Genomic DNA, 25886 nt, shown 5'->3' on the forward strand with positions numbered 1-25886 from the left:
GGTTCTAAAGCCATCTTGGTGGAATGCATTCATTTTTGTTTTATTCACTTTTATATGAAACGCCATGACCTTTGCTTCTCTTTGTGGGTTCTTTAAATTGTTGTTTTGTTCAGCGCAGTTGTGCTTTCTATTCCATGCTGTCATTTAGATTCTCTTTGTAATCCCTATGATTAGAACGGTTTTGTTGTGCATTTCACAAATCACAAGGCTTGTGGTTCTAAGAAAAACTACTAATCAGCATGAAGTTTGCCAGCCAACGGTAAAACTCACTTTTCTGTGTGTGAAAAAGAATGGACTTGGCCAAATGTGAGAGGTAAAAACTTCCAGGAAAAAAAACAAAAACAAAAACAAAACAAAACATGCTCTTCTGGCTTGCCTATGATTTTTTCCATGAAAACTGAAAAGCTTCCCTACGCACAGCAGAACATAGTTACGACTGCGCAAACCAAAGGCACTCATATCTAAATGTAAACATTATTAACACCACTGAGAGCCTTTTTAGGTTACAATAACTAGAGCAGGGTGAATAAATGATTTTTTAGTTTGGTGACTGTACTCAAAAAGCTGAAAAATAATTTAGTTTGTGTCAACCTGAAACAATTTTTTTATGTTCTTCTTACCAATAAAAAACAACAAAAAAGTAACTTCAGGTCTAACAGAATGTTTCCTTTAACCTGAAATGATTAGTTTTCAGGGGCTGAAGAGGACTGTGATTTTTTTTTTTTTTACTAAATTTTTGGGGTCGAGGGTCGATAAATCTTACTAAAATTCCAAACAAATATTGTTTCTAAATACAGTCTAATTGTTTAATTATGAAAATGTTGAAATGAAACATTTAAATGTTTTTAGTATTTTCTCCTCAGTTTTTTCAGACAAAACTGTTTGCCAGCTCATACCAATTTGGCAAAAGAAATCCAGCCAGCTGTACTAACAAGTATGTAATTAATAAGCTCTTCTATCCCTGAAGTACAATTTTATCACCCATGAAATACAGGAAATGTTAAAAAAAAAAAAAAAAAAAAGTACTGAAGCAAATAACCCCACAAAGCACTGGTACTACTGTGTTTATAAACTGAGTATCAACATGAGAAGAGACTGGTCCTGCCTGAGTAGATTTAACTGCAAAATGAACCCATGAACAAGAGCTGGCAGCATGAATAAAGGTTTAAAATATAAATGGTCCTATCCTAAATGTCGCTGAGTGCCTATCGAAAGACACTGAGCAATGGCCATACAAAAATGTGCAGGATCTGGCCCCTATATTTTGTCTTAATATTATTAAAGCACTTCCAATATCTTTCATAGATTCTTTTCTGTTTTGTGAATGAGAAAGGGAGGGGAAGGGAACTCTCAGTTCAGCAAAGGAATCTGATCATTACTGCACATGATAACTTCTTCCAGCGGTTGCTGATGTACTCACTTTGGCAGCACTAATGACTGTGGCAGTGTAAGACTGAATGTTGTCTCCACAGGCTCCACCACGGGACTGATGGCACCGGATCAGCTGCAAGAAGAAAGACAGCCAGCAAGTCACTATTATTAAACTATACACCCCATAACCCATTAGCATAGTTCTTATTTATCATGTACAATGGCGTGTTTTTTCATACAAAGAGCAAAAAGCCCTGCTGAGACTCTAACCCCTTTTTATAATCTTCTGGGTGCCACCCAGACTGTCGCATGCTCAGCTTTGGTTTTCAATTACAAGATGAGTAGTTGCTAAGAATTCATAAACTTTGAAATGGTGGGATTTTGGGTCTGGCAGCGTTACTGCAAATAAATTTAAATAAACATAATCAACGGCTTTAGCTATGTCTATGTAACTTTAAATATTTGACATCCTAAGAATTTGGATGTGGCTTCTCCTCCTCCTATATTTCTTATTAGTATTATTATTATACAGGCTCCAGCGAGCAGAAAAATGACAAAAGAAAAAAGTTAGATGGACACACATTGCTAATTCTTTGGGCTTTGTAGAACTTTTGTATGTCTCCAATTACATTGCATCTAGACTGCCTTTTCATTATTATCAATGGACCAAAACAGGACACCTCTAGTCCCTAACAAACAACTAATGAAGATTTCTGGTTAAATAAAATGGCAAATGAGCCATTGATGCTTATTGTTCCCGCACAGAAAACATGAACTCTCTAGATGCTCCCTTCTATCATTTTTGTTGGGAAAAAAAAAAGAGGAGAGATTAAAAATGACACTAAACTATATCTTCTCTTGAAAACATCTCTTTATAATTCTATTCAAATGGATAAAAAAGAAAAATTGAAACTGGGAAAGGGCAATAATGAATGTGTCTGAGGGAAACGTCAGTAGCTTAAGTTATTTTATGATGTATTTATTTAATAATTTGCTGTTTAAATTTGCAGCAGCACTTGCAAAAGTTACAACTCAGCCTGTAAATTGAACAACACTGTAGCTGACCGATGGGTGTGGTGTTTCATCAAGAGGCAGACCTAAATTTGGACAGAGGTACAACTACAGGCAAATTAGTAAAAGCTGCCTCTCTGATAGTCTTTGGCTCAGTTCTTACAAGCAGCTATTCCTGTCACAGTAATGTAACCCAGGGTGAACACGAACAAGGTAAGTCCTTCCATTTTCAAATACAAACTATACTCTGGTAACCAAAGGCAAAATTTTCAAACACATCTTATTTTAAATTTGACATTATTTTTTAGGGCTACAGTGGATAAAAAGAGTACTAATTACTTTCCTTGACATTCTCTTTTGACTCTGAAAACATTCGTAACTAATTTAATATTTTATATTCTTGAAGACAGCTGTGGTCTAATGGGTTGAACTTGGAGGGAGTCAGTCAGGAATTTTTGAGTTCTAATCCCTGCTCTACCCACTCACTTTCTGTGTGTGGTCTTAGACAAATTCTTGGACCACTTTGTGACTCAGTTTCCCCTAACTGTAAAAAAAGCATGCATTGTCTTACAGGGGTATTGAGAGTTGCTGTTTAAAGAGATAACTTAAGATGTTAATTGCTGAGTGAGCTATATGATGCAATCGTTCACTGAAAACTCTCCTTTTTTTATGCCTGCACTATTATATATCTCGCCCCTGTAAACTCACACAGTTGAATAAAATACACAGAGCAGAGGGATGATATAATTGCAAACAAAACACAGCTGGTGGGCCTAATTTTTGGCCTACCATCATCGTCAATGTATTTCTAAAGAATGAAACTTTTTCTTTTAAAGCACATTTGCTCCTGTAGTTTAGATAAAACCATTCTGGCTTCCGCATTACAGAAAACAACATTTAAACCGTTCCTTACCTTATTTTCAGCATAAGCAAGCCAACGACTCCCAAGAGCAATGGGATTCATGTTTGGCCCAGGACAAGGATAGCAGCCTGAAAATTTTCAAAAGGCAGCACTGAGAAATATCTTAATGACTTCTTACAAAGAATTTTACTGTTTGCCAAGAAAACAAAACGTCTAAACAAAGAGCCTTCAAATGCTAATATCACTCAGCACATGCTCACATTTTCATAACTGAAGATAAGATTGTGGCTAGATGAACCATGTTATTAACTAATAGTTAATGAAGGGAAAATGCTAATTTTTCCTCATGTTTGAGTTTCTTATTTTTTAAACTATCATTTGGGAAGGCAAGAGATGGAGAATAAAGTTTTAAACTTTAAGAAATCCATCCCTCAAAACTGTACGAGATATTAAGTTTAAATTGAAATTATTGGTATTTTTAGTGTACTGAAAATGGTTTTCTCCACACTGAACCACTGAATTCTATATATTTACACACTCACTAAGTTCATTTCACTGAATGCCTGCTGAAATGAGGTAAAAAATCATTTTAGGAGTCTGCGGGTGGGTTTTATTTCTTTGTTTTTAATATATGTGTTTATAGGTCTTCTCTCAGATTGCTTATTATGACCAACTGCATGCTTTTTTGTGGGGTGTTAATAAAACCGTGGTTTCTTCCTGCCACATTATTTGTTCATTATCACCTTCATTTACTCAAGCTCAGCATCAGAACTCCAGTTAGCTTCACAATAAAATCTTTCCATCAATCACAGAATCATAGTTAAGGAAAACTGGGAGGCAACTTGAGAGGTCACCTAGTCCAGGCCCCTGCAGTGAGGCAGGATCAAGTATATTTAGACCACACTTGGTTTAACCTGTTACTCCCTGTCTGTGTTACCAAGGAAAATAGGTGAGTAAGTACACATGCAGATACACAAAGTCTTAAAATTTTAAAATACAGATGTATAAGGCCAGAATTAAAAGTTAAAAAACCTCACCACAGAAAATAACAGTACTAAATAGAAGTTAAAATTAAAAATTCACTTAAAATATGTAGGGCTGCTAAATGTAACTAACAGAAAGAGTCAGAAGTTAACAAATATAGACAATGCTGGTGTTAAATTAGAAGAAATGGAATTAAAATAAATATTATAAAGACAAAGTTTTGAACATTTCAAAAGAAGAAATAGGAAACAGCAAAACCTAAATAAAAAGCCTAAAAGGAAAAAACCAGGAACTAAAAGCTGCATTCTTACGATTGCACTTGGGTCAGTTTGCTGTATATTCTGTCCTATTCTCTTTCCCATGGTCATTTTAAACTGTAAGCTCTTTGGGGCAGGGACTCTCTTATTATCTGTGCAGAACACACACGTACTATGAAATCCAACCACAGCCCAACTGAGGCAATTAAGTAATACAACACCACAAATAATACCTAACATTTCTGCTCACCCGTTAGGGCTTCAGTCCTGCAAATAGATATACCTGTGCTTACCCTAACTCCAATACATTCTGCCACTATCATCAATGGGATTTCACATAGACATTAGTAGTTCTAGCTCAGTTATTTGCAGAACTGGGACCTGACAGATGATTTGATTCTGAATGACCAAATGAGAAAGGTTAATGAAGTAAAGCTGCAAGCCAGTAAAGCACATTTAACCATGTAAACAGTCCGATTTGCTGGACTGAGACTGCTACTATATAACACAGCACCTAAACATGGGCCTGGCTCGCAAAGGGAGATTTATTTATGTTCCACAATCTTGGAGGTGGGGAAGGAGTACAAAATATGAAAACTACACATCAGTTTTAAGAAGAAATCTCATTGGCAGTGTCTAAACTATGAAACCTATCAAAGGATTAACCATTCATAGTTTCCTCAATTACCTTCCTAAAAATCATTCACGCTATGTAAGTTGAGTGTTTTTTCTTTCTGGCTGACCAAAAATAAAAGATAAACAGCAATTACATTTTAAATGTTAAGCCTCTGTCATTTACTGGCGGTTCGGTTAATCCAAATCATAAAAGGTAGACTAGGCTCAGTCAAATGCATTTTAAAATAGGACACATTTAGCAACAGAAAGGAATGGAAGGACTTGCAGAATATCGTGTGCTGCAGTTGCTGGTGGAGAAGTGACATACAAAGAGGAAGCTAAATATAGCTACACTTCTATTTGACCCATTTATTTCATGGGTCAAATTCTTTTATACTGATCAGTTAACTACAATAAGAACAAGCAAGTCTATTCCTTGTCTAAGGTTGAAGGGGACTACAGATAAGAATGACCCTAGTACACCATCCTTTTCATACGAGCTGAAGACCTTATCATCTCCTTCTAGAACAGCCACTTGGCCAGTACATTTGCCTATGGTGTTATTTTCTAGACTATGCAGTGCGTAGAGAGTTTTAAATGTAATGTATTAGCACACATAGATTAAACTTTTTTATTATACTACATTATAAACAAAGTGTGAGATTTAAAAATCTCAAACACATATCTTATGTACAAATGTCAAATATGTATTTGAAGACACTTCTTTGTGGACACATGCAAAAGTGGACATGAGATTCTTCATGCTACATGGGTTAAATTATGCTCAGTATCAATTTTTAAGAGTAGCAGTTGGAGTATTATAAAGTTCAAAAAACCGTAATAAGTCATTTCAAAAGGTCATGAAACCATGGAAACAGAAATAGTAGCAATTCATCCCACTAAACCTATCTCAAGCCAGGAAAGCAAAACCAATTGAGCATTTTAAAAGATGCCTTTTCACCTTCCTGATCTCAGGAAGGAAAATGAAAGAGGAGAGTAAGATGCCACAATTATTATTACATTCTGAAAGGGCATAAAACATGGGTAAGTCAGAGCCTCTTAAGGGAAGAATGAAAAAATCCTTCTTAAGGTTATAAATACAAATGTGTTCTTCCAAAGGCATTATTGTTCTAAACCAGTAAGAAATGAATGCTGACCTCAGCTCGTACATTTGCTACCAGGTTCCATAAAAAAATGCAGGTCCTTTGAATTTTTAATTCCATGTCTCCTATATATCAATGAAAAGCTGTTAATTGTTAAGATCTGACTCATACGTCTTTCCCTGTGCTTCTCAAACTCCACAACTACTCTAGAGTAGATACCTAAAGAACAAACTGTTATTAACCTGATAATGAAACTGATAGCAAAAAACACATACCCCTAGCAAAAAAGTAAGCAATTTAATGACAAACTCTCCTTTGAAAAAAGAAAGCTGTTCCAGATCATTTGAATGAATTGAAGTAAATAAGGTAAAGTAAAAAGCCTCATTCCTTTAGTTGAAATAAATTCATACAAAAAATTTAAAGCATATCTAGTAGCAGGCATTATTAGCTGCATCACACCAGAGGTAGTACACTAAGCGAATTAGCTTTGGTCAAATTAATACATTTCTACTCGCACATTAGTTCCAATAATGACCTCCACTGAAGTCAGCACTTCATCTCAATACTAAACTCTCTTCTCTCAGTGAAGCTTTAAAAAAAGGCAGTAATTTTCATTTCATTTCATTTCCTTTGTGACTCCATGTGTTCTGAAATCTGATTGCACCATAAGAATAAACAAAAGTTTATCTTTTATGGGAAGAAATGCAATTTGTTTTTCTGCTATCCAAAAGAACACTTAAGAGCTGGAGTCAGCAGAACATCTTCTACTAGGCAAATGTAAAGACAAACAGCGTGACTTGTCAGGGTTTGCTATCCAGTCATTATGAGCATGACTCTCTTAAAGATTAACTTTGACTTCAACTAAACTTCAAAACAACTGAACCAATAACAGCAGCAGTGCTTTCATGTTTACAATGAAAATTAATGTAATGAGAAAGCAGTGCTAGTTGTCAAGAAGACCAAAGTTTCCAAGTTTTAATGAAGGTATTAAGAGGTCACCCAGGAAAGATCACTATGGTAAAGCCCTTCCAGAAGTACAGAAAATCATGTAAGCACTTAGCAACACAAGGTCCTGTAACAAGTTTTGCTGGGAAGTTTACTTCCCCCTGCACTGCACTGCCTCCCCACTCCCTCCGCCCCCCATAGAAGGTGAGCACACAAGAGAGGCCAATTTAAATAGTTCTAAATACACAAATACTCTCTTTTTGCTTAAATTAATTGACACAGAATATTAGTTTGCCGTTTGTGGCTAAGGCAAAAGACTAGAACCAGATTTTAAACATCTCAGTTTAGGAGTAAGGCTCTATGCTCAGAGTGCTGCAGATTTCCTGCACCAACTTCGGCAAATTACCTAGTCTGTGCCTCATTCTTCCCATCAGTAAAATGGTAAGAATACTAACTTACCTCACAATGGTAACAGAAGCCAAATCCATTAAGATTTTCAGCAAAAAGGACAATATACATATGTCAAATTGTTTTTTTTTTTAATGACTTAACTACCTTATTTTAAAATATACACTCAAAATAACTGTCATCATTCAGCCCAAAGCTGGGTTTAGTCTGTTTACTGTTACACTAAATTTATACATTTAATGTTGCTGGACATGGCATGATCTCAACCATAGTACAAGAATGCTGATTAAACCAATAAGGTACTGTAAACCTCTTGGCAATTATGAAATCCCTGCACATGGAGTGACAACAAGGAAAGGGGAATAAGTTGTATTATTTCTTAAAACCCTGAGCTTTCCCAGGATGACTGGCATTAAGAATCTCATGTCCTTGGACACACAAATGCAGCCACCTCTCCTTCTCATGATGGCAATCCACAAACTCCCACTACTCTCACACACTATCTCCCTCCTGTTTTCGCATCCTGAAAAAAGGAAGGCACGTCCATTCTCAGCAAGAATTTTTCCTTTTACCTAAACTGTGTTTTAAAAGTTCCTCTTCCAGCTTCAGTAACAGTAGCATGACTAGAGAAAGGGTGCTCAGAGGAGAAAGTAAAACCCACCTCTCCACCCATTCAACTTATACACAATCAGTGAATGGGAGAACAGGTCCATTCTGAAGTAAATCACACACAATATATAATAGAAATTTAACTAATCCAGCTTCCCAGATTTACCCTTAAAGTCTGAATCATTCTATAGAACAGAGGTGAGTAAAGTGGGGGCGGGCCCTCTTTGTGGGGCATGAAATTTCTTATGGGGGAGAGTGCAGCACGATCAGTTGCTGCGTCTCAGGATCACCCATCCTGTTAAAAATGCTCTATTTTTACATATGTGTATTCACATTTACACACTGATTAACAGATTCCACATTCTACTTATTTATTTTCTTACACTTGCTGAAAGGGTTTTTTTTTTTTCATATGAACACAACTGACATTTCTGAGGGATAGCCATGTTAGTCCGTATCTGCAAAAACAACGAGAAGTCCTGTACCACCTTGCAGACTAACAGATTTTTGGGAGAATAAACTTGCATGGGCAAAGACCCCCTTCATCAGATGCATGTCAGGCTTTGCTATCCAATCATTATAAGCATGACTCTCTTGAAGATTAACTTCGACTTCTGCTAAACTTCAAAACTGAAGCAATAAACAGCAGCAATGCTGTTATTAATTGTTGTCTGAAAGTCTATGTTGCAGTTTCCTTTTTCATTTAATGAAGCGTACACAGCAGCTAGAAGTGGCTTTGATGGGGGTTCGTCAACGGGATGGGTGGGCGACTGGGGGGTCCATGAACAGTTTGGGGGGGGGAAATTGGGGCTCCCCACTAGTGAAAAGGTTGGGAACCACTGGACTAGATAACTGGTTCAAGCCCACTCCAGGCTTATATTTCTATTTCTATGATTCTAAAATAATAAATGCTGCAGAAGAAGTGATTAGAGATGTGTTAATTACTTCTCACACAAACATAAGAACCGGCCGGGGGGGGGGGTGTCACCCAATTAAACTAATAGTCAGCAGGTATAAAGCAAACAACACAGAATGTCCTCACATAACACACAGTCACCCTGTGGAACTGATTGCCAGGGATGATGTGAAAGCCAAAAGTATAACTGGGTTCAGCGAAGAACTAGTTCATGGATGACAGATCCATCAATTGCCATTAGCCAAGGTAGTCTGGGACGAATCACACACTCCACGTCCCTAAGTTTCTGATTGCCACATACTGGGACTAGGTAATAGGGGATGGCTCACTTGGTAACTGTTGTTTTGTTTATTTCCTCTGAAGCATCTGGCACCTACCACCATCAGGAGAGTGGTAACAAGCTGAAATGGAGCATTAATTGGACCCAGTATGGCCATTCTTATTTTCCTTAATCCTACAGCACAGGTAAGTTTCCATTAAGTTCCAGGATTATTCGCTAAGAGGTTTTGGAAAAATGGGATGCAGGGAGTGAACCATCTCTTTCACCTACACAAGTTGGTCCAATAAAAAATATTACCTCACGCCCCTCCCCACTCTCAGAAGTAAGAGGAATAACACTGCATAGTTGACTGAAAAATTCAGGTATACATAGGCACTGAATTCCCTTCTAACAGGGGGTGCTATGCACCCCTGCCCTGCTCTCACTCCACCACATCACCCAAGCCCCTGCCCTTCCTCCTCCCCTAAGCACACCACACCTCCACAACTCTGCCAGAGAGACCCTAGTGCTGTCAAACAGCTATTTGCAGCAGGTGGGAGACACTGGGAGGAATAAGAGCTGGTCACTGGGTGGGGTGGGGTGGGGTGGAGCTTGGTTTTTCCACGTAGGTGCTCCAGCCGTGGAGCACCCACAGAGTCAGTGCTTATAGTTGTGTAAGTATGTGACAGGGCAACATTCCAACATCAATTTTCCCTCACAGTCAAGGGCTTATTGTGATTAAGCAAGTAATAGCTTAGTTTGGTTCCCCTTCAGCGGCTTCTTACTCATACGAAACTCTTATCAAAATCAGAGTCAAGAGCACTAAACAGAGCTCTTTCACTGCAGCCTTTGGATTTAAACATAAATTGGCACACAAGTTTATTTGGCTCTAGAAGACCAGGCATTTCTAATGGCCACAGACACTTATTTTTTAGTTTGTACTTTTTATATAAAACAAATGGCATTTGGACAATTAAGTATGGCTCCATGTTCAGAGATAAGGTATGTGCCCTTCTGTCTCCCTTGTACATGCAATGTAAGCGGATAGGCTGTTAAAACGGTTTCAGATTTATGTGCAATAGAATAAAACTTTAAGAGGAAAAGAATGGACTTGTCCATGTCAACATCATCGTTTTCTTTCAAACTGAGCCCATAGGGTTATCTCAAGACACCTTGGGTATGTTCTGACTTTTATAGTATACACTAGGGACTCCAAATCTACAGCCATTTTATAGTCTTTAAAAATGTCTGGTAATGACATCTATCAGTCTTGGTCTTTTGTTTCCACCATCTAGCTCTGGTTTCTGGTTTCCAGTGAAAGCCTCTTCAGTAAGTTGCCTCGCCAATCCTTTTTATGTGACCATACTATAAAAATCTCCTCTTACTCATAATGTTTACTGCCTTCCTTTCCCAGGTTCTCTCTGATTTCCTCCTTCCCTCTCTCCCCACTCCGTTTTGTTATTAATAGCAAAGATTCTCCTCAAATAATGGTTATAACAGACATTCCTCCTTCTTTTAATGGCTGTTCCATGCATCATATTCACGTAAGGGTGAGGATTGTGTACTGTATCAGACAGTTTCATTTCAGACTACCCCTTTTTCCTACCCTTTATACAATATCTGACTAGCACTACTGGAAAGGTTCCCTGTACAGCATCAGTCGGTCTCTAATCCCAAACTGTGAACTGAACTGCATTTGTTTGGACTTGAATCTGCCATATGACACTGGTTTGAGATCAAGCCAGAGCTGATAAGATAACCAGGGTCAAGACTGGTCAGTACATTTACAGGAGACCTCAGAGGATAATTTAAATACTGCAGAAAATTGTGCTTATGATTTAGTAAGTGGCATATATCCCTTTGTATTACTTTTGAACAACTGCCCCACTTGTTGCTCGAGCATGTTCTGCCAGGAGTACAGGTTTCAGCATGTAGGGGTTCTGGTTTCTTGGGAGCACTGAAACTGTTGAGACACTTTTTTAAGATTAATGATTTAAACTGGATTTCCAGGCCATAGTCCAAAGTGAAGAATTCCCTTATTGTCTAAAAATGTTTGTCTTATAGCAATTATGCAAAGTATTCCCTTTTCGCAAAAATCAAAAGTTAAGTAGCACTGCTGTACACTATTAGGTACAATAATCTACTCTAGAAGTAGCTGTGTTTCAGTTGCTTAAAGCTTCTATAGATAGCCTATATTATATAAATCAATATATGAATTTTTCTAGAGTCCTGTAGCATACGTAGAGCTTCACAATCCTGTAAAATTAAAATATTTTTTTCCCCTACAGAACAGTGGAACCTAAACTGTCCAGATAAAAAGCTAAATGACAGTAGATAGAAGTAGACAGAGACTGTAGCAAGGAGAGAGAAAATAAATAATAGACAGTGATCCTGTAGTTACAGGAACACTGTTTATCCAAAGGAAAACAAATCACAGAAGCTGTTTTGTCTAAGATTTGTTTGTTTAGGGGTTTTTAGAATCATCAGGCAAACCAAATTTATTTGTTTATATATTGTATAAAACAACATTGTTTAGAAATTCCTTTGGGATCCTTCTAGATGAAAGGCTCTAAAGGAAAGTTATTATTTTCATACTGTCACATACTTCACTGAGCTCACATCTTGTTCTTTCACTTCCTTCTGTTTAAATATCAACCATGCAATCTAGCAAAAGATCACGAGGACAGGGCAGACCCTTCCTGTGAAACCAGGCTTAGTAACTATGGCTTTCTTTTTCCTTTTAAAACTATCACTATCAAAACATAAGCCCAGAAAGATCATGAAGCAGTACATCCACCACTCCTAGGTCTCCTCTTCACAATTCAAGCAGAAGATTATCAGTCAGTGTGTGTTATTCTCACACATACCCCAACACTACAAAGACGGGCAGAGATGCACGGTCCACCGGGCCAGGCTCATTGGAGGATCTGAACAGCATCATTTTGAATTACCCAACTTATATAACTGTTAAGATAATTTTGCTGTGGGTCATCGGAGTTAAGCTCTACAGGACAAGTGACCAAGTTTTGCCACAGAGGACCTTGGCCTTTAAAATTTGCTAGACATGTCACTTTAACCAGGGCACAAATGTGGTACCCTTCAGAACACTATGCTGGATTTAAAGCTTAGTTATGATTTTTTCAGTTTTGGTTTCTGCTTTTGTTTTGTGCTCAGGAAATTCAAAAGGTTGTATAATTTAAATTGATTGGCTGTGAGTGAGATACTGTTGTTTGTAGGTTTCACATTCTGTATTCCAATACTTAGGATAACAGTATAACAGCACTCAGTATGTTATACGTTCCTTTTAAAATGTGCCAAGAACAATCAGTTTAACTGAGAAATCTGGGTTTAGAAATTGGCCTTTTGTCTTTATGCAAGTTTTTTTCCCCCATGCTGTACCTATACTTCACTGTAGTACCTTGTAACAGACTAACACTGACGGAATATTAAGTCTCTGCAATTCTTGTGGCATGTTCTGTAGACCTTCCAAGAAGTGGAATAATTATCTTGATGGGGTAGGATAGCTCAGGTTTCCAGATGCAGCATAAACCTTGTAAACCATCCACCAGCTTTAATCACCCTACTGCTTTTTAGCATATCTCACATAACGCAGTCACAGCTCAGACATAAGCTATCTTGCACACTTGTTTATAGATGTGAAAATAGAAGAACTGCTGCAAACATTCTATGGACTTGTCACAGGAAAAGTATATGCTGCTCTTTAACAGTCAAAAAGTGCATTTTGAACCTCATACTTAATGCTCACTTGAAACTCAGATCTTTGTCCTGGACCAAAAGAGTTTCCTGGCTGCCACGTGTACAGGCAGCCAATCAACAGAAAGAATTTTGATAATGCTCACGTTCAAACTGTTAGTTGAGTCCACATACCAATGACTAAGCAACATGTCAACAGGTTATTTGGTAGAAGCATTTCTCGGTGTTCAAAGAAAACTGAGTAAGAGCAGTGCATTCTGGAGAAGTGGGGTTTCCTGTAATCTGGACTCATATCATATACTCTACCATTCTCCCAGATCAGACAGTTACTAGTAGCAATATCCACCAATTTTGATTCCAAAGTGAAAGGAATGCAAGACGTGAACAAGAGTCACTCTATTCCAAAAAATCCTTGTTTTAACTCCTTTAAAAGCCTAATTCTCTAGTGAGTTTCATCAAACACTTCTGTTGTGTAGGAAAGAGGTTACCTCAGAGGTTGATTTGTTTACCAGTGATGAGGAATTCTAACAAATTTACAAAAAAAAAAAAAAAAAAGTCTAAGTGAGCTGACCTCTGGCAGGCTGAAACCAATAGATCATTTCCTGAACATGAACACCGCACACAAATAAGGTAACCCATGATTTCACAGATTAGAGTATCAACTGCAAAGAACATGCGTATTTATTTTATCCGAAGGGTAGAAAGACATTCAGTATATATGGAATAAATTCAGCCCAACTGTTAACGCAAAATTCTTCCTGACTTTTATGGGTTATGAAGCAGACTGGCTGAACTCTTTGGAAAATTACCTCTTAAGGGGCTAGCTGGACAGCATCAATAGAAACGTGGTGCCAGATAATGGAGAATAATGGATTGTGAATATATCAATATGAGGAGTGGAAGGGCAAGGGAGACTGAGCAAGCAGTGGATGCAAAGCTAATACTACATGTATGAGGTTTTGTATACTCATCTCTTTTCAGGTGGAGGGAGGAAGTTCTTTACAGAGCCTAAAGTATCCATAGTGCCATGTTTGAAATCATCAGTGTGAAATTAAACTAAGCATTTTTGGAGAGTCAGTTGTTGGGAGTATCAATGATATACAAATCAATGAAATACGGTTGTGTCACATTTATTCTTTACCAAAAGAAAACAAAAAAAGCCAGCACATCATTTTGAATGCCAGTTTGTTATCTTGCAGCTGCAGGCAAAAAAGTCAAAAAGAGAGTCTCTGAACCAAAACGGATCTGTACCAGAGTACAAGTCCAATGATCTAAAATCTCCACTTCAGCACTCACACCAAGCAAAAGGAACATTTTCAATGTAAGTGCCAAGCCGAGTTCAGGGGGCTGGGCTACAAGGAAATATTCCAAAATCACTGACTTCGCAGCCATTCCTGGGTTCTGAAGTTATTTTTCCCCCTTTCAATGATGCAGGCCTTTTTGTGATGAAGCTGTCTTGTCTGCAAATGTAGGCACAGTGGAGAGGGGAATGCCATAGGAAAGTTGCAGACATAAATTCTTTGCAAATTGATAGTGTGTCTTTACTTAGCTAACAGCTGAAGAAACAGGAATACCTCTACACGTCCACGCTACTTCGAAGTAGCGGCGCCAACTTCGAAATAGCGCCCGTCACGGCTACACGTGTTGGGCGCTATTTCGATGTGAACATCGACGTTAGGTGGCGAGATGTCGAAGTCGCTAACCCCATGAGGGGATGGGAATAGCGCCCTACTTCGAAGTTGAACGTCGAAGTAGGGAACATGTAGACGATCTGTGTCCCACAACACCGAAATAGCGGGGTCCGCCATGGTGGCCATCAGCTGAGGGGTTGAGAGATGCTCTCTCTCCAGCCCCTGCGGGGCTCTATGGTCATCGTGTGCAGCAGCCCTTAGCCCAGGGATTCTGGCTGCTGCTGCAGCAGCTGGGGATCCATGCTGCATGCACAGGGTCTGCAACCAGTTGTCGGCTCTGTGGATCTTGTGTTGTTTAGTGCAACTGTGTCTGGGAGGGGCCCTTTAAGGGAGCGGCTTGCTGTTGAGTCCGCCCTGTGACCCTGTCTGCAGCTGTTCCTGGCACCCTTATTTCGATGTGTGCTACTTTGGCGTGTAGACGTTCCCTCGCAGCGTCTATTTCGACGTGGTGCTGCCCAACGTTGAAGTTGAACGTCAACGCTGCCAGCCCTGGAGGACGTGTAGACGTTATTCATCGAAATAGCTTATTTCGATGTCGCTGCATTGAAATAAGCTATTTCGATGTAGCGTGCATGTGTAGACGTAGCCCCTATGACATGAAACTAAATGAAAAAAATGTACTAATGCAATGTTAAAGTGGCAGTTAACCTCATTCAAAAAAAACATGGAAATGCAGAATTCAATATTCCTACAGCAGCATGAACAAGACCATGTTGTATTTTTTGAATATTCTATGGGGCATTTATTACAACTGTATTATATTCAACCCCAAAAAACAGAAATACAAAGTACTACATATATAAACAACATAGCTGCACTAACGTTGCTTTCAGAGCCTAAACTTCTAAATTCCTGAGTTTACGATCTTAACTATTTAAATTAAATGCAGAGTATAAAATCAATTAAAGAAGTAGGATACACTTTGTTTCTGTTTAATGATATTAGCATTTAAATGGTTTCAATCAGCGTTTGAGGTTCATACGCTAATGAGATGAAATGGGTGATTTCCCATACTTGCAGCTTCTGTTCCTGAGTTGGAGACAATTTTTATTGGTTTATGTTACGACAGCATCATCTTCAGACAGTTTGGAGCTCTAATTCTGGTCTTTGGTCTCCCCCCGCTATGCCTTTCCTTCATCATAACGGAGATCGCACGTAGCTGGATCCCTTTTCTAGGAACTTTCCTAGGAAAGAGATTTTCTCGGCAACCCCACACTATCCTCTTTCCATCAGCCCCCAGGGTAGACTGTGTCAGTGGGGTGGGGAGTCCAGTGGCACAGAGTGGTATGGTGGAAGCACTGCAATGCATGGTTGCTACAGGGCAACCATATCTCCCTGTCCCAAATACGGGGAGATATGGGGGGAGGGTTGGCTCCTCCAAGCCCCGGGGAGCCAGGAAGGAGGTGGCAGCCCCTGGCAATCCCCAGGAGCCCCAGGAAGCCACAGCCCCCAGAGCTCCTTGGGAGCCCGGGAAAGTGGCAGCCCCCAGTGCTCACTGAGCCCTGGGGAAGTGGCAGCTGCCCATGCTTCCCCTGCTTCCCCAGGGCTCAGGGAAGTATGGGAGAAGAGGGGGACAGCCCAAATATGGGACAATGAATCCCTTTTAAAAAACAAGTTGAGATGCCTTTTTGTTGTACCAAATACAGGGCTGTCCCATCCAATACAGGACAGATGGTCACCGTCAACTGCTACAATTCAGAAAATGCAAAAGAAGGCTTAAAAGCCCACCTCTGTCTGGCCCCCAACCTTTCTTGAGCTGCACCTCCTGTAGGGCACTGCTCGGAATTAGGACCACAAACAAACATTCTGTTTCAAAATGTAGACGGTATCAAATATTTTGGTATCCAGTGAAAAGGCAGGGAAACCCTAGAACTACTAGATGTACAATTTTTCTTCCCTACACCAGTGATTTACTCCTGTCCCTGATGTTAAAGCAGATTTTTGGGGTGTGTGAGGGATAAAATTATTTACCAAAAAAAGGCAAATGATTCTGCTGTGGGCTTTTCAAGTGAATCTCACCTCATCCAAAATTATCCTAGCAGGAGATGATCCTTAACTCAGCCTTTGCGAAATAAAAGACTGGACAATGTCTAGTGATGTCCAAAAGGAGGAAGGTTTTAAGTTCTAAAATACCCATTGTGCATTCCTATTAATGATTTTCCAATAATATAATGTTTTTTATTTTTCCCCTCAGATCAAACCAAGATGCTAGTCCTCATTGTGAACTTTCTCCACAGCGAGTTCCAAAACTTCAGCCATGCCTTCTGCTGCCCTCTATTTAACAGTGTGGTTTAGACATTTTATCAAGGGGAATGTACTTCCCTTCTTTTTGTTCACCTAAAAAGCATCATAAGAAATTCTGAGAAAAATTTCTAAAAAATGAAATCCTGAGTATAGACCAAGAAGTATGTTTTCAGAGGCAAAACAATGAGAGGCACCTTACATCGACTGATTTTCACAGGTGAGTTACATCCCCTCACTGCTAAAAGCATCAGCCCCAAACATTTTTGTCTGTGATTTGAGTGCATGTGAAAACTGAAGGTTATAACTGAAATGTTTCTATGGTTAGATCATATGGCAAGGACTTCTATCTGCTGTAGTAAGCATATACACTATGAAGAGCAAAGAGCTTCTGAGCCCTGGTTAGAGTCCTCAGTGTAACCAAGTGTATATAAAAAAATTGCATGGCACCAAAGTCCATTCAGATACAATGGAGGATGTGAAAAACTTTATCCATCTCACATTAAAAACTAAAACGTATGGTGTATATATGTCTTGTAAACCATTTATATTTGGAGAAAAATCCTGCTGATTCCAAGGTTTCAAAATTTTCAGTTTCCAGTAGCTCAGTAAACATTCACAAAACGTTCACATTTTTATCTCCTGTCTTCATAACAAAATGGTTCTGCTACACTACCATGGAAAATGCAGGGAAAATTAAAGGAATGCTTCAGGCATCCAATGGCTTTGGAGAAGGGTTAAGGATGAAATATGACAAACTGCTATCTCGCATATTCTTAATGAGTGAGTAATACAGTTAATTAGAGAGACAATTTGGATGAGGTAGTCCCTGTTATTGGACCAACTTTGGCTGGTGAGAGAGACAAGTAAATGTTGATCCAATAAAAGATATTACCTCACTCGCTTTGTCTCTCTAAAATCCTGCGAATAACATGGCTACAAGCTACCCTAAATAATTTAGTTAATCAAATTACCGTTTTTGAACAGAGCAGCAAGTGTGCTTATTCAGGTGGTTTCAAAATGACAAACAAGGTCCCCATTTCCCCTTACCTTTCATTAACAGCACAGTTTTAAAAAAATCAAGCTCAATATAAAAAAATAAGCATATAATAGTTATGCATATATTGTATACACATATAACAATATCAAAATCATAACGAAAATATTTAGCTAGGGATTTAGGGGGTTGAGCTGTTTCATTTCTGCTTTCTAGAAACAAAATATTACTTTCTCAGGCATTTTTTAAAATGTTGTTTGGTTTAATATGACGTAACCTTTTTTTCTTGTCAGCTGCAATGTTTTTCAACATCAGAAATAGATGTTCCAGTGCTAACTATCATAGAGTGGTTTTCTGTGGGTTAACACAACCAGCCCATTAAATTTTAGAAACAAGTTTCCATCAATTCTTGTTTTTCCTGAGAATAATCAAAACTTGATTATCTTTTAAAAAAATTTAGAGGAACTTAGTAAAATACCTATTGAAAAGCTTTTATGTTTGAAGCCCTGAGCAAAATAAAGCTGAATTTATTCCTTGATTCTAGAGGGTAAAAGAGGAGCAACAAAAAAACCTTAATTGAAAGCTTGTTTCCATGAAGTTCTATTTAGTCAATGTTAGTAGAGTCCTAGGAATCGGGTATGTCCGTCATGTAGGGAGAAACTGACACCTATTGGCAAGTTTAATATTACTGCAAAATAGTACTTTCCCTCAAAGGAATAAGAAATATTTCTAATACCTGGAGAACTTTCAATAAAAGGAATTGAGATTTTAATTTTTTTTCGTTATATGAGTACTTAAAAGGAAGGATTTTTTTCCATCTGAATTCCAAGCGTATTTTAATGCTTTCCTTTAAAACACCGAACACCACCCGTGTAATTATGATACAATCGGACGCTGGAAACATCAGGAAACAGTTATGTGAAGACACCATCCTAGTGAACAATCCCAAGCAATCTTCACCAACACATTGGAAAGATTACATGTCACTTCTGGGACTCAGAACAGTTTAATGTTTCATACGTTATATATTCAATCTTCAGGTCAGGGTACCAGGTATCATTTTAAGTAACCTCCACAGACAAATCAGCAGCCACATCTGCCTGATTTCCTGTTTTTCCAACCAGCCTATGAATTACTCTAGTACAGTCACCAGTGTCAGACAAATGGATCCTCCCAAAGGAGAGCACCTTATAAGTTAGGATCAATCGTCAATGTGTATAATGAAAAATGGCATTAAAGGCATCAGCAACATCAGGGAAAAAGGAGGGAATTCTGCACCAAGAAAATAAATATTCTGCAAAATTCTGCAAATAGTGTCAAAATTAACTTGCCATTTTCAATTATATTGGTAATTGATTTCAAAATACCTGTAGGCAAGTATGTTTGTAACAATATAGACACAAAAATTAATCAGAAGGCAAGAGACTTAGAGAAACCCCTCTGACCACCCAGTTCCTGTTTTTCTGCCATCTCCCTGCCCCTATCCCTGAAGCCAAGCCAGGGGGCCACGCACATACAACCCCTTCCCTCTCAGAACCCAGCCACACCTCCTCTCCAGCCAATATACCTGAACACCCCCCACCCCGAGATTGGCTGTAGGGGCCCCCAGCTCAGCTATATGCCCCCCCATGACCCATCTGCAGAGTCCCTCTTGCCCAGGCACTTTCCTCCCTCTCACCCCAGGAGCCCAGCCATGACCTTCAGACCAAACACTCTCCCACCTTCAGAACACAGGGATCTAAAGGGAGATACAGCCTGATACTGGTTGGTCTGAAGTTTGCACAGTCTACCCTACACCCTCCTATCTCCTTCCCTGAAAGCATGCAGCTGCCAAAAACCCTCTGGCTCCCTCCCTCTACCAGTATCTTCTATGTATGACCTGGGCTCTACCAGATCCAGGAGCCCCAAGTGGAGGCCAACAGCACTGCAGCAATTTCTGAAGGAGAAAGGAAATCTGGGATGCACAACATTCACTACTGCAAAATTCTGCACTGTGCAGAAGCACCGAATTCACTGAAGAGTACACTGTGTAGTTCTGACCTCATTAGTCTGTAGGAGGTGCAATATCACTCTTAATAGAGAAAACAGATCTGAGACTGCAGATAACGAACAACCAAAAAACTGACAGACCACTGCTACAGGATCACATTTTCAAACAGATGATTCCACATAAAATCTACAGCTGAAAACACAGACCACCTAAAGTAATCAGAGCAGAATTTAATGGACTGATAATAAAAAGATCATTAATAAAAGTACTTTTCACTATAAATAAAAGTTTAGCGATAATGACAAATATGCAAAACTTCACAACTCGGAGGTAATGGAAGTAGATTCTGGGGCGTAAGGGAACACCTGCAACTCTCAATGAAGTCACTGAGAATTGCAGACACTTAGCATTTTGGGGAGAAAAATAGGCCTTTAGGGATTCACATTTGTTGCAATGTGAGGTTGTTTTTTTTTGCTTTTTTTTTTTTTTGACTTGCAGTTTGATCCTCTTGACAACTCCAAGTCTATTTTATGGGACTACAGCTATTCACCAGAGAACAGAAATTGAATCTAATATCATACATACTTGTAACGAAGAATTTTTTTGTGAATGTACAGCTGTCGAAGGCAGCAATTTTCTCTTGCAAGACTACAACAAGTATCCTAAAAACACAAAAATGAAAACATGTACTTGAAACATGAATTCTCCAATAATGGGCAGTTGCTAAAGACAATTTCATTCCCACCACATAACCGGCTGTTCAGGTAGTATACAAATAAAACAGAGCAGGGCAGCAGCTGTGATATAACTCTTGTAATAAAAGGCTTATTAAGTAAGAAAGAAAACAAGCACAAGGATCCTGTATTGTCTTCAGTGTCACAAATAGCAATCAAATCCACAGTCAGCACACAGACTAATTTAAAAGGAAGTCTTTTGCTCTGGAAACAATCACATTGTTTATTTCACTGCAAATCTGTCCAACTACAGGCTGAACCTCCCTAGTCCGGCACACTCCTCTGGCAACATCCATATTCTGGCATGATTTCAGTTAGCCAGATGACCACTCTTCATGGGTTGTGGCCAAGTTTCCCATGATCCCATAAAATTTTTTTTTACAGCCAGCAGTCCTGGTTCTCATTGTTCTGTGCTGTTATTTAGCGGTACATTTACCATTTAATGTCTTTTAAGAGCCCAGTAAGCATGGAAGTGTTTGAAATGCTGACAGACAATATTGACCTCCTGTGGTCCGGCACATTCTCTCGTTCAGCACCACTGATGTCCTGAGGGTGCTGGACTAGGGAGGCTCAATCTGTACTAGACCCATCTATTAACTTTAGTATTTATTAACAGTGAATTGTATTCCGTAGATGAAAGCATATCACCATTGAATTAAGAGATGAGGGAAACAGGATTTATACAATAAAAATCAATGCCAGTGGTTGCCAGCATCCTAAATGCAGGGACAATGACAATAATTCAAGGAGGTAGCTATCATTCAGTTATGTTTTGAAATTTCAGTGCTTTACATGCAAATACCAATACACAGCAGTTTTGCAGACTGGCAAAAAAGCTGGCTGTCGTTCATTTTTAAGCCTTTAAAATAAAAGGACATATATTTTGGAGGGTGTACAACTCTAACCCTCTCCACCCACTAAATTTACATATCTTGTACTGGTTCATTATTTGAAGCAAAAGATAGGTCATATGGCAAATGATTAGGCAGTGGTACACTGTATTCAACACAACATAAAAGTGCAGCTTAAAAATGTACAAAATTTAGAATTAAGATTTACATCATTCAGACTGAAAAGGCCCCTGTAATCATTTCAACTTTATTTTCAAAAGGAAAAAAAAACAATCTGCAAAGAAGCTGCACCGGCGAATGAGTTTGTAAGCTTTATCACCCATTTGTTCACTTCAATACAATCCTTCCTCAAATATAGAAATATGGTTCTCTTAAATCTGATTATTTTCTTACTACAGAGCTAGAAAAATGACAGTTACTGTTTAATTGATGACAGGCAGCACTGTGTATGTATGTGTATGCTATAATGTTTGTTATATCAATTTCCATTTGAAATGTTTGTCCTGTTGAGAACATGCCTAGTAGTCCTCAATGTCCAAAGTGAGTAACAACCTTTAAACAAACCATTAGGAATCTCAGGAAAGATATTGGCTGTAAAAAGTGGTTTATTTGAATCAAAAAACCCAAAACCACCATCCAAGAATCTGACACAGAATTCTTGGGATAACTTCATGGTTGGACAAAGATATCAGCCCACATCTCTCGTAACCTACAAAATATTTGTTTTCCAGACTAATTATCCCTTTCAATTCTAAGTCTTGGGCAATTCTGGGAAAAAGGTGTTCCACCAAAAGGTCCTTGGCCCTTAATGGGTAGTTACTGTGTTCCTAGTCCAAGAGTCTTCTCTAACCAATCCTTCTGCAGAGTCCATTTTGAGCATGCTGAGCCCACAAGCAAAGAGACAAAGGATCTGAGCAATCTGGATCTGTAAAGACAAGTGCTTTAGGCCCAATCCCAACAAAAGATCTCAGTAATTTGGATCCACCTAAGTTCTATTATCTTTGGATCTCTATGATCAAAGGGGGCTGGCTGTCCTGGAACATAATCAAAAACAAACACTTTTATATCAACCTGTATTAGCTCCAGAGGATTATCACATATAAATGGGTGCTTGTTTGTCCCAACGTTGCCTCTTCTTCTACGAGCAGAGAGACTTCTTGTGAAAGTTTGTGGTGCTCCTTTTGAGAAGATCGAGCTGCTCAACTCTTAGGCAAAAGATCCAAAAAACTTCTGTCCTGATGGACTAGAGAAATTCCCTAGCTATGAAGACAAAAAGCAGTCAAGTAGCACTTTAAAGACTAGCAAAATAGTTTATTAGGTGAGCTTTCGTGGGACAGACCCACTTCTTCAGACCATAGCCAGACCAGAACCATGGTCTGAAGAAGTGGGTCTGTCCCACGAAAGCTCACCTAATAAACTATTTTGCTAGTCTTTAAAGTGCTACTTGACTGCTTTTTGTTTTGATACTGTATAGACTAGCACGGCTTCCTCTCTCCCTAGCTATGGTTAGGCTCATTCTCTGCTAAATGTGGTAAGTTAAAACTCAAAAAAACTGCTGACACCAGATGAGTAGGATCTTTTTCTCTATGCCTCTGGCTATGTTTACACTACAGCGATCTGTTGACAGAAGATACTATAGGAAGAGATTTTCCAACAAAACTTCTGTCTACAGAGTGTATCCACACACAAAAGCAGATCAAAAAAGCTATCCACTCTGCCGACAGAGAGTGGCCAGACTGCCCAGCACTCTCTGGGCAGAATGGCAGACAGGAAGCACAGCAGACAGAGCTGCCCACTGATCGAGAGGCCCTTTCTGTTGACAGAGGGCCTCCCAGAGCATCCACGTGGCTTTTTTGTTGACGGATTCTGTCAAGAAAGGTATTCTGCCTCGTGGGAGGAAGAGGCTTTCAACAAAAGTGCTGAGTCCCGTCGACCGTATGTCGAAGAACGCATTTTGCATGTGGACGCTCCACAAATTTTGTCGACAAAACCCTCATGGGCGAAGAGTCTAGAACTACTGTACCAGGATAGGAAATTTATTAATTCTAAAACAAATCCAGAAGCAACGGGGAAAATTGGGTTTTGCGTCATCTTGGGATGATGGAAAAAGTGGAACTCAGGGACGATTTGGGGATGGGAGGGCTTTCATGGCCAGAGATTTACAGTGCTGGAACAGGAAAGTATGCGCACAGTCCCGCGTTGGCTAACTTCTTTGAAATGAGTTCTGTTGCCAAATGGCAGGATGTACAGTCTCGCAGCAAGAATCTACATGGGCAATGTCATGAAGGACAATTATAGTTCGGGGTCCATGTGTGTTTCTGTTCCAACAGGCTCTTTTTGACCCTCAATAATTTACAACTTGGTCTTGTTTGAAATGAATAGTAATTTTGAATCCTAAAGCTAATTGCTTCTAGCGTAAACTATTTTAAGTTTAACAAAATTAATTCCACCTATTTAAATCACAGGAAAGGAAAACAACACGGAAATGTATCAATTTTAAGTAACTTCTTCCAGGGAGGCACTAAGAACGTAGCCAATTAATCGTGGGCAGACTGAAGGACAGTCAAGTATGGTGGTGGGGGAGGAAGGCTTAGCACAGTGTATCTAAAACTGTATGTGTTTGGATCACAACACTCTCTCCAACTCTTCTAATATTTCCCGTCTTCTGCTCTCAGAGGCAGAGACTGTACTTGCCTGTATGGATCGCGCCTAACAGATTGTGGATGTTTTTGGAATGCAAATATATAAGTAATAAATGCTTTTATGCTCTTCTGCAACTCAAAGTTTATTTTGAACTTCAATTTTTATACTGCATTAGTCTATGGTATAGCTAATGCTCCATTATGACTTTAATTGGCCATTTTTCATTAATTTTCAGTCTGAAACAGTGAACTTTCCTTGGATGAGAGTAGAATCTGACATCCTCCAGAAAAACCAACTACCCTTGATAAAGCCCTACAACTTTGAGTAGCTTTTCCATTTTCACCACTTAGAAAAAAGAAACATTAGCACCTGGAGAGAGTTTTTTAGCTGAGAGACTTTGAATGATGTTTTGCCTTTTGACTGTTTTTACAATTGGATTTTTCTTCTGCTAAAAAAGGCTAGACTGGAAAGATTTACTATCATCACACTGTCCGCAAGGGAACTCTAAATTTTTAAAGAGACAGTTGCACAGATACATACTGAACTCTTTTTGACAGACTGTTAAAGGAATAGTGACCTATTTTGTGAAATTCTTTCTATTCTTCAGTTTAACTTCTTCAGTTCAACTCAGATGTTTGATGTTGTCCCACTGATACAGAATTTGATTCTGGCTAGTTAATATTAACATACTATTTAGTCTTATAACTCTACAATAGCATCAAATTATATGAAGTTCTGGTGTTATGAAACTACTTGTTTGTTGAATTGTTCTATAACCTAATGTCTCCTTCCACTATTCATCTTCAATCTAATTTAAAAACTGATATTTTAAGTATGGTGCCATGCTAGAGAAACATGTCTTAAAATTTTTAGTGCCCTTAGAATCTGCACTCTTTTTTTCGTTTAATAATTTCATCATCATCTCTCCTCGATGTAGTTTGTTATTCTCTCTTCCTTTATAACTGATATTTTGTTCAACCCTGTCATTTATTTTTTATGCAACATACAAAATAAAATTGGACCGTTCCCACCTGATGATCTCTCATTTTCTCAGTTCTCACTTTGCACCACACCCCATTATCTGTTTAAAAATTAGTTTTCTTGCTAAAACATATTAAATTTCATAATAAATTACATTTTGATAGCACCTGACACCTTGAAGGATCCCACGGTATATCACAAGCTATACTTATAGCACAACTGAAATGCAGCAATTTCTCTGTGCCTGACTTTCTCCATCTATAACATGAAAATGGCATTGTTCCTTCCTGTATAAAGCACCTTTGTATACAAAGGTGAAGGGTGCTGCAAAGAAAAAGTTAATACATAAAAACCTATAAATAATAATGTGAAATAGAAGGAAGTAGCCATCCATGCAAGCAATAAAATAGTGGCAATAGGAAAAAGGAAATTTTGATCAAATGTCATCAGAGCAAACTCTCTTACTAAAAGCACAAAGGGATCTTTTCTGTCCTCAGACAGACAGACAGACAGACAGACCGACCGACCGACCGACTGACCTTGCACTTCTAGAGTCTTTTGGTGAAAAACACACTGTTGGATATTCATTTTTATCTATATCAGAAATGTGAAGGCTGAGTTAACCCTAACAGGATTTGAACCTAGGATTCCAGACAATCATGGTCTTTTAGACCGAATGCTTAAATATTTCAAAACCATTCTCT

General features: G+C 38.7%; 1 protein-coding gene across 9 annotated transcripts in view; it reads right to left on the reverse strand.

The window, feature by feature from the left end:
* BCAS3 (BCAS3 microtubule associated cell migration factor) overlaps positions 1–25886 on the reverse strand; it is a 548857-nt gene that overhangs the window by 429209 nt on the left and 93762 nt on the right. For all 9 annotated transcript variants that reach the window (XM_075013784.1, XM_075013782.1, XM_075013780.1 and 6 more), the window contains exons 9-11: positions 20559–20635; positions 3296–3372; positions 1421–1504 (exon numbers count right to left, since the gene is read on the reverse strand). In XM_075013784.1, coding sequence (XP_074869885.1) covers positions 1421–1504; positions 3296–3372; positions 20559–20635 — 238 coding nt within the window. The remainder of the gene's footprint in view (positions 1–1420; positions 1505–3295; positions 3373–20558; positions 20636–25886) is intronic.

This window comes from Carettochelys insculpta, chromosome 19 (assembly GCF_033958435.1).
Source record: "Carettochelys insculpta isolate YL-2023 chromosome 19, ASM3395843v1, whole genome shotgun sequence".
Taxonomy (NCBI): domain Eukaryota; kingdom Metazoa; phylum Chordata; order Testudines; family Carettochelyidae; genus Carettochelys; species Carettochelys insculpta.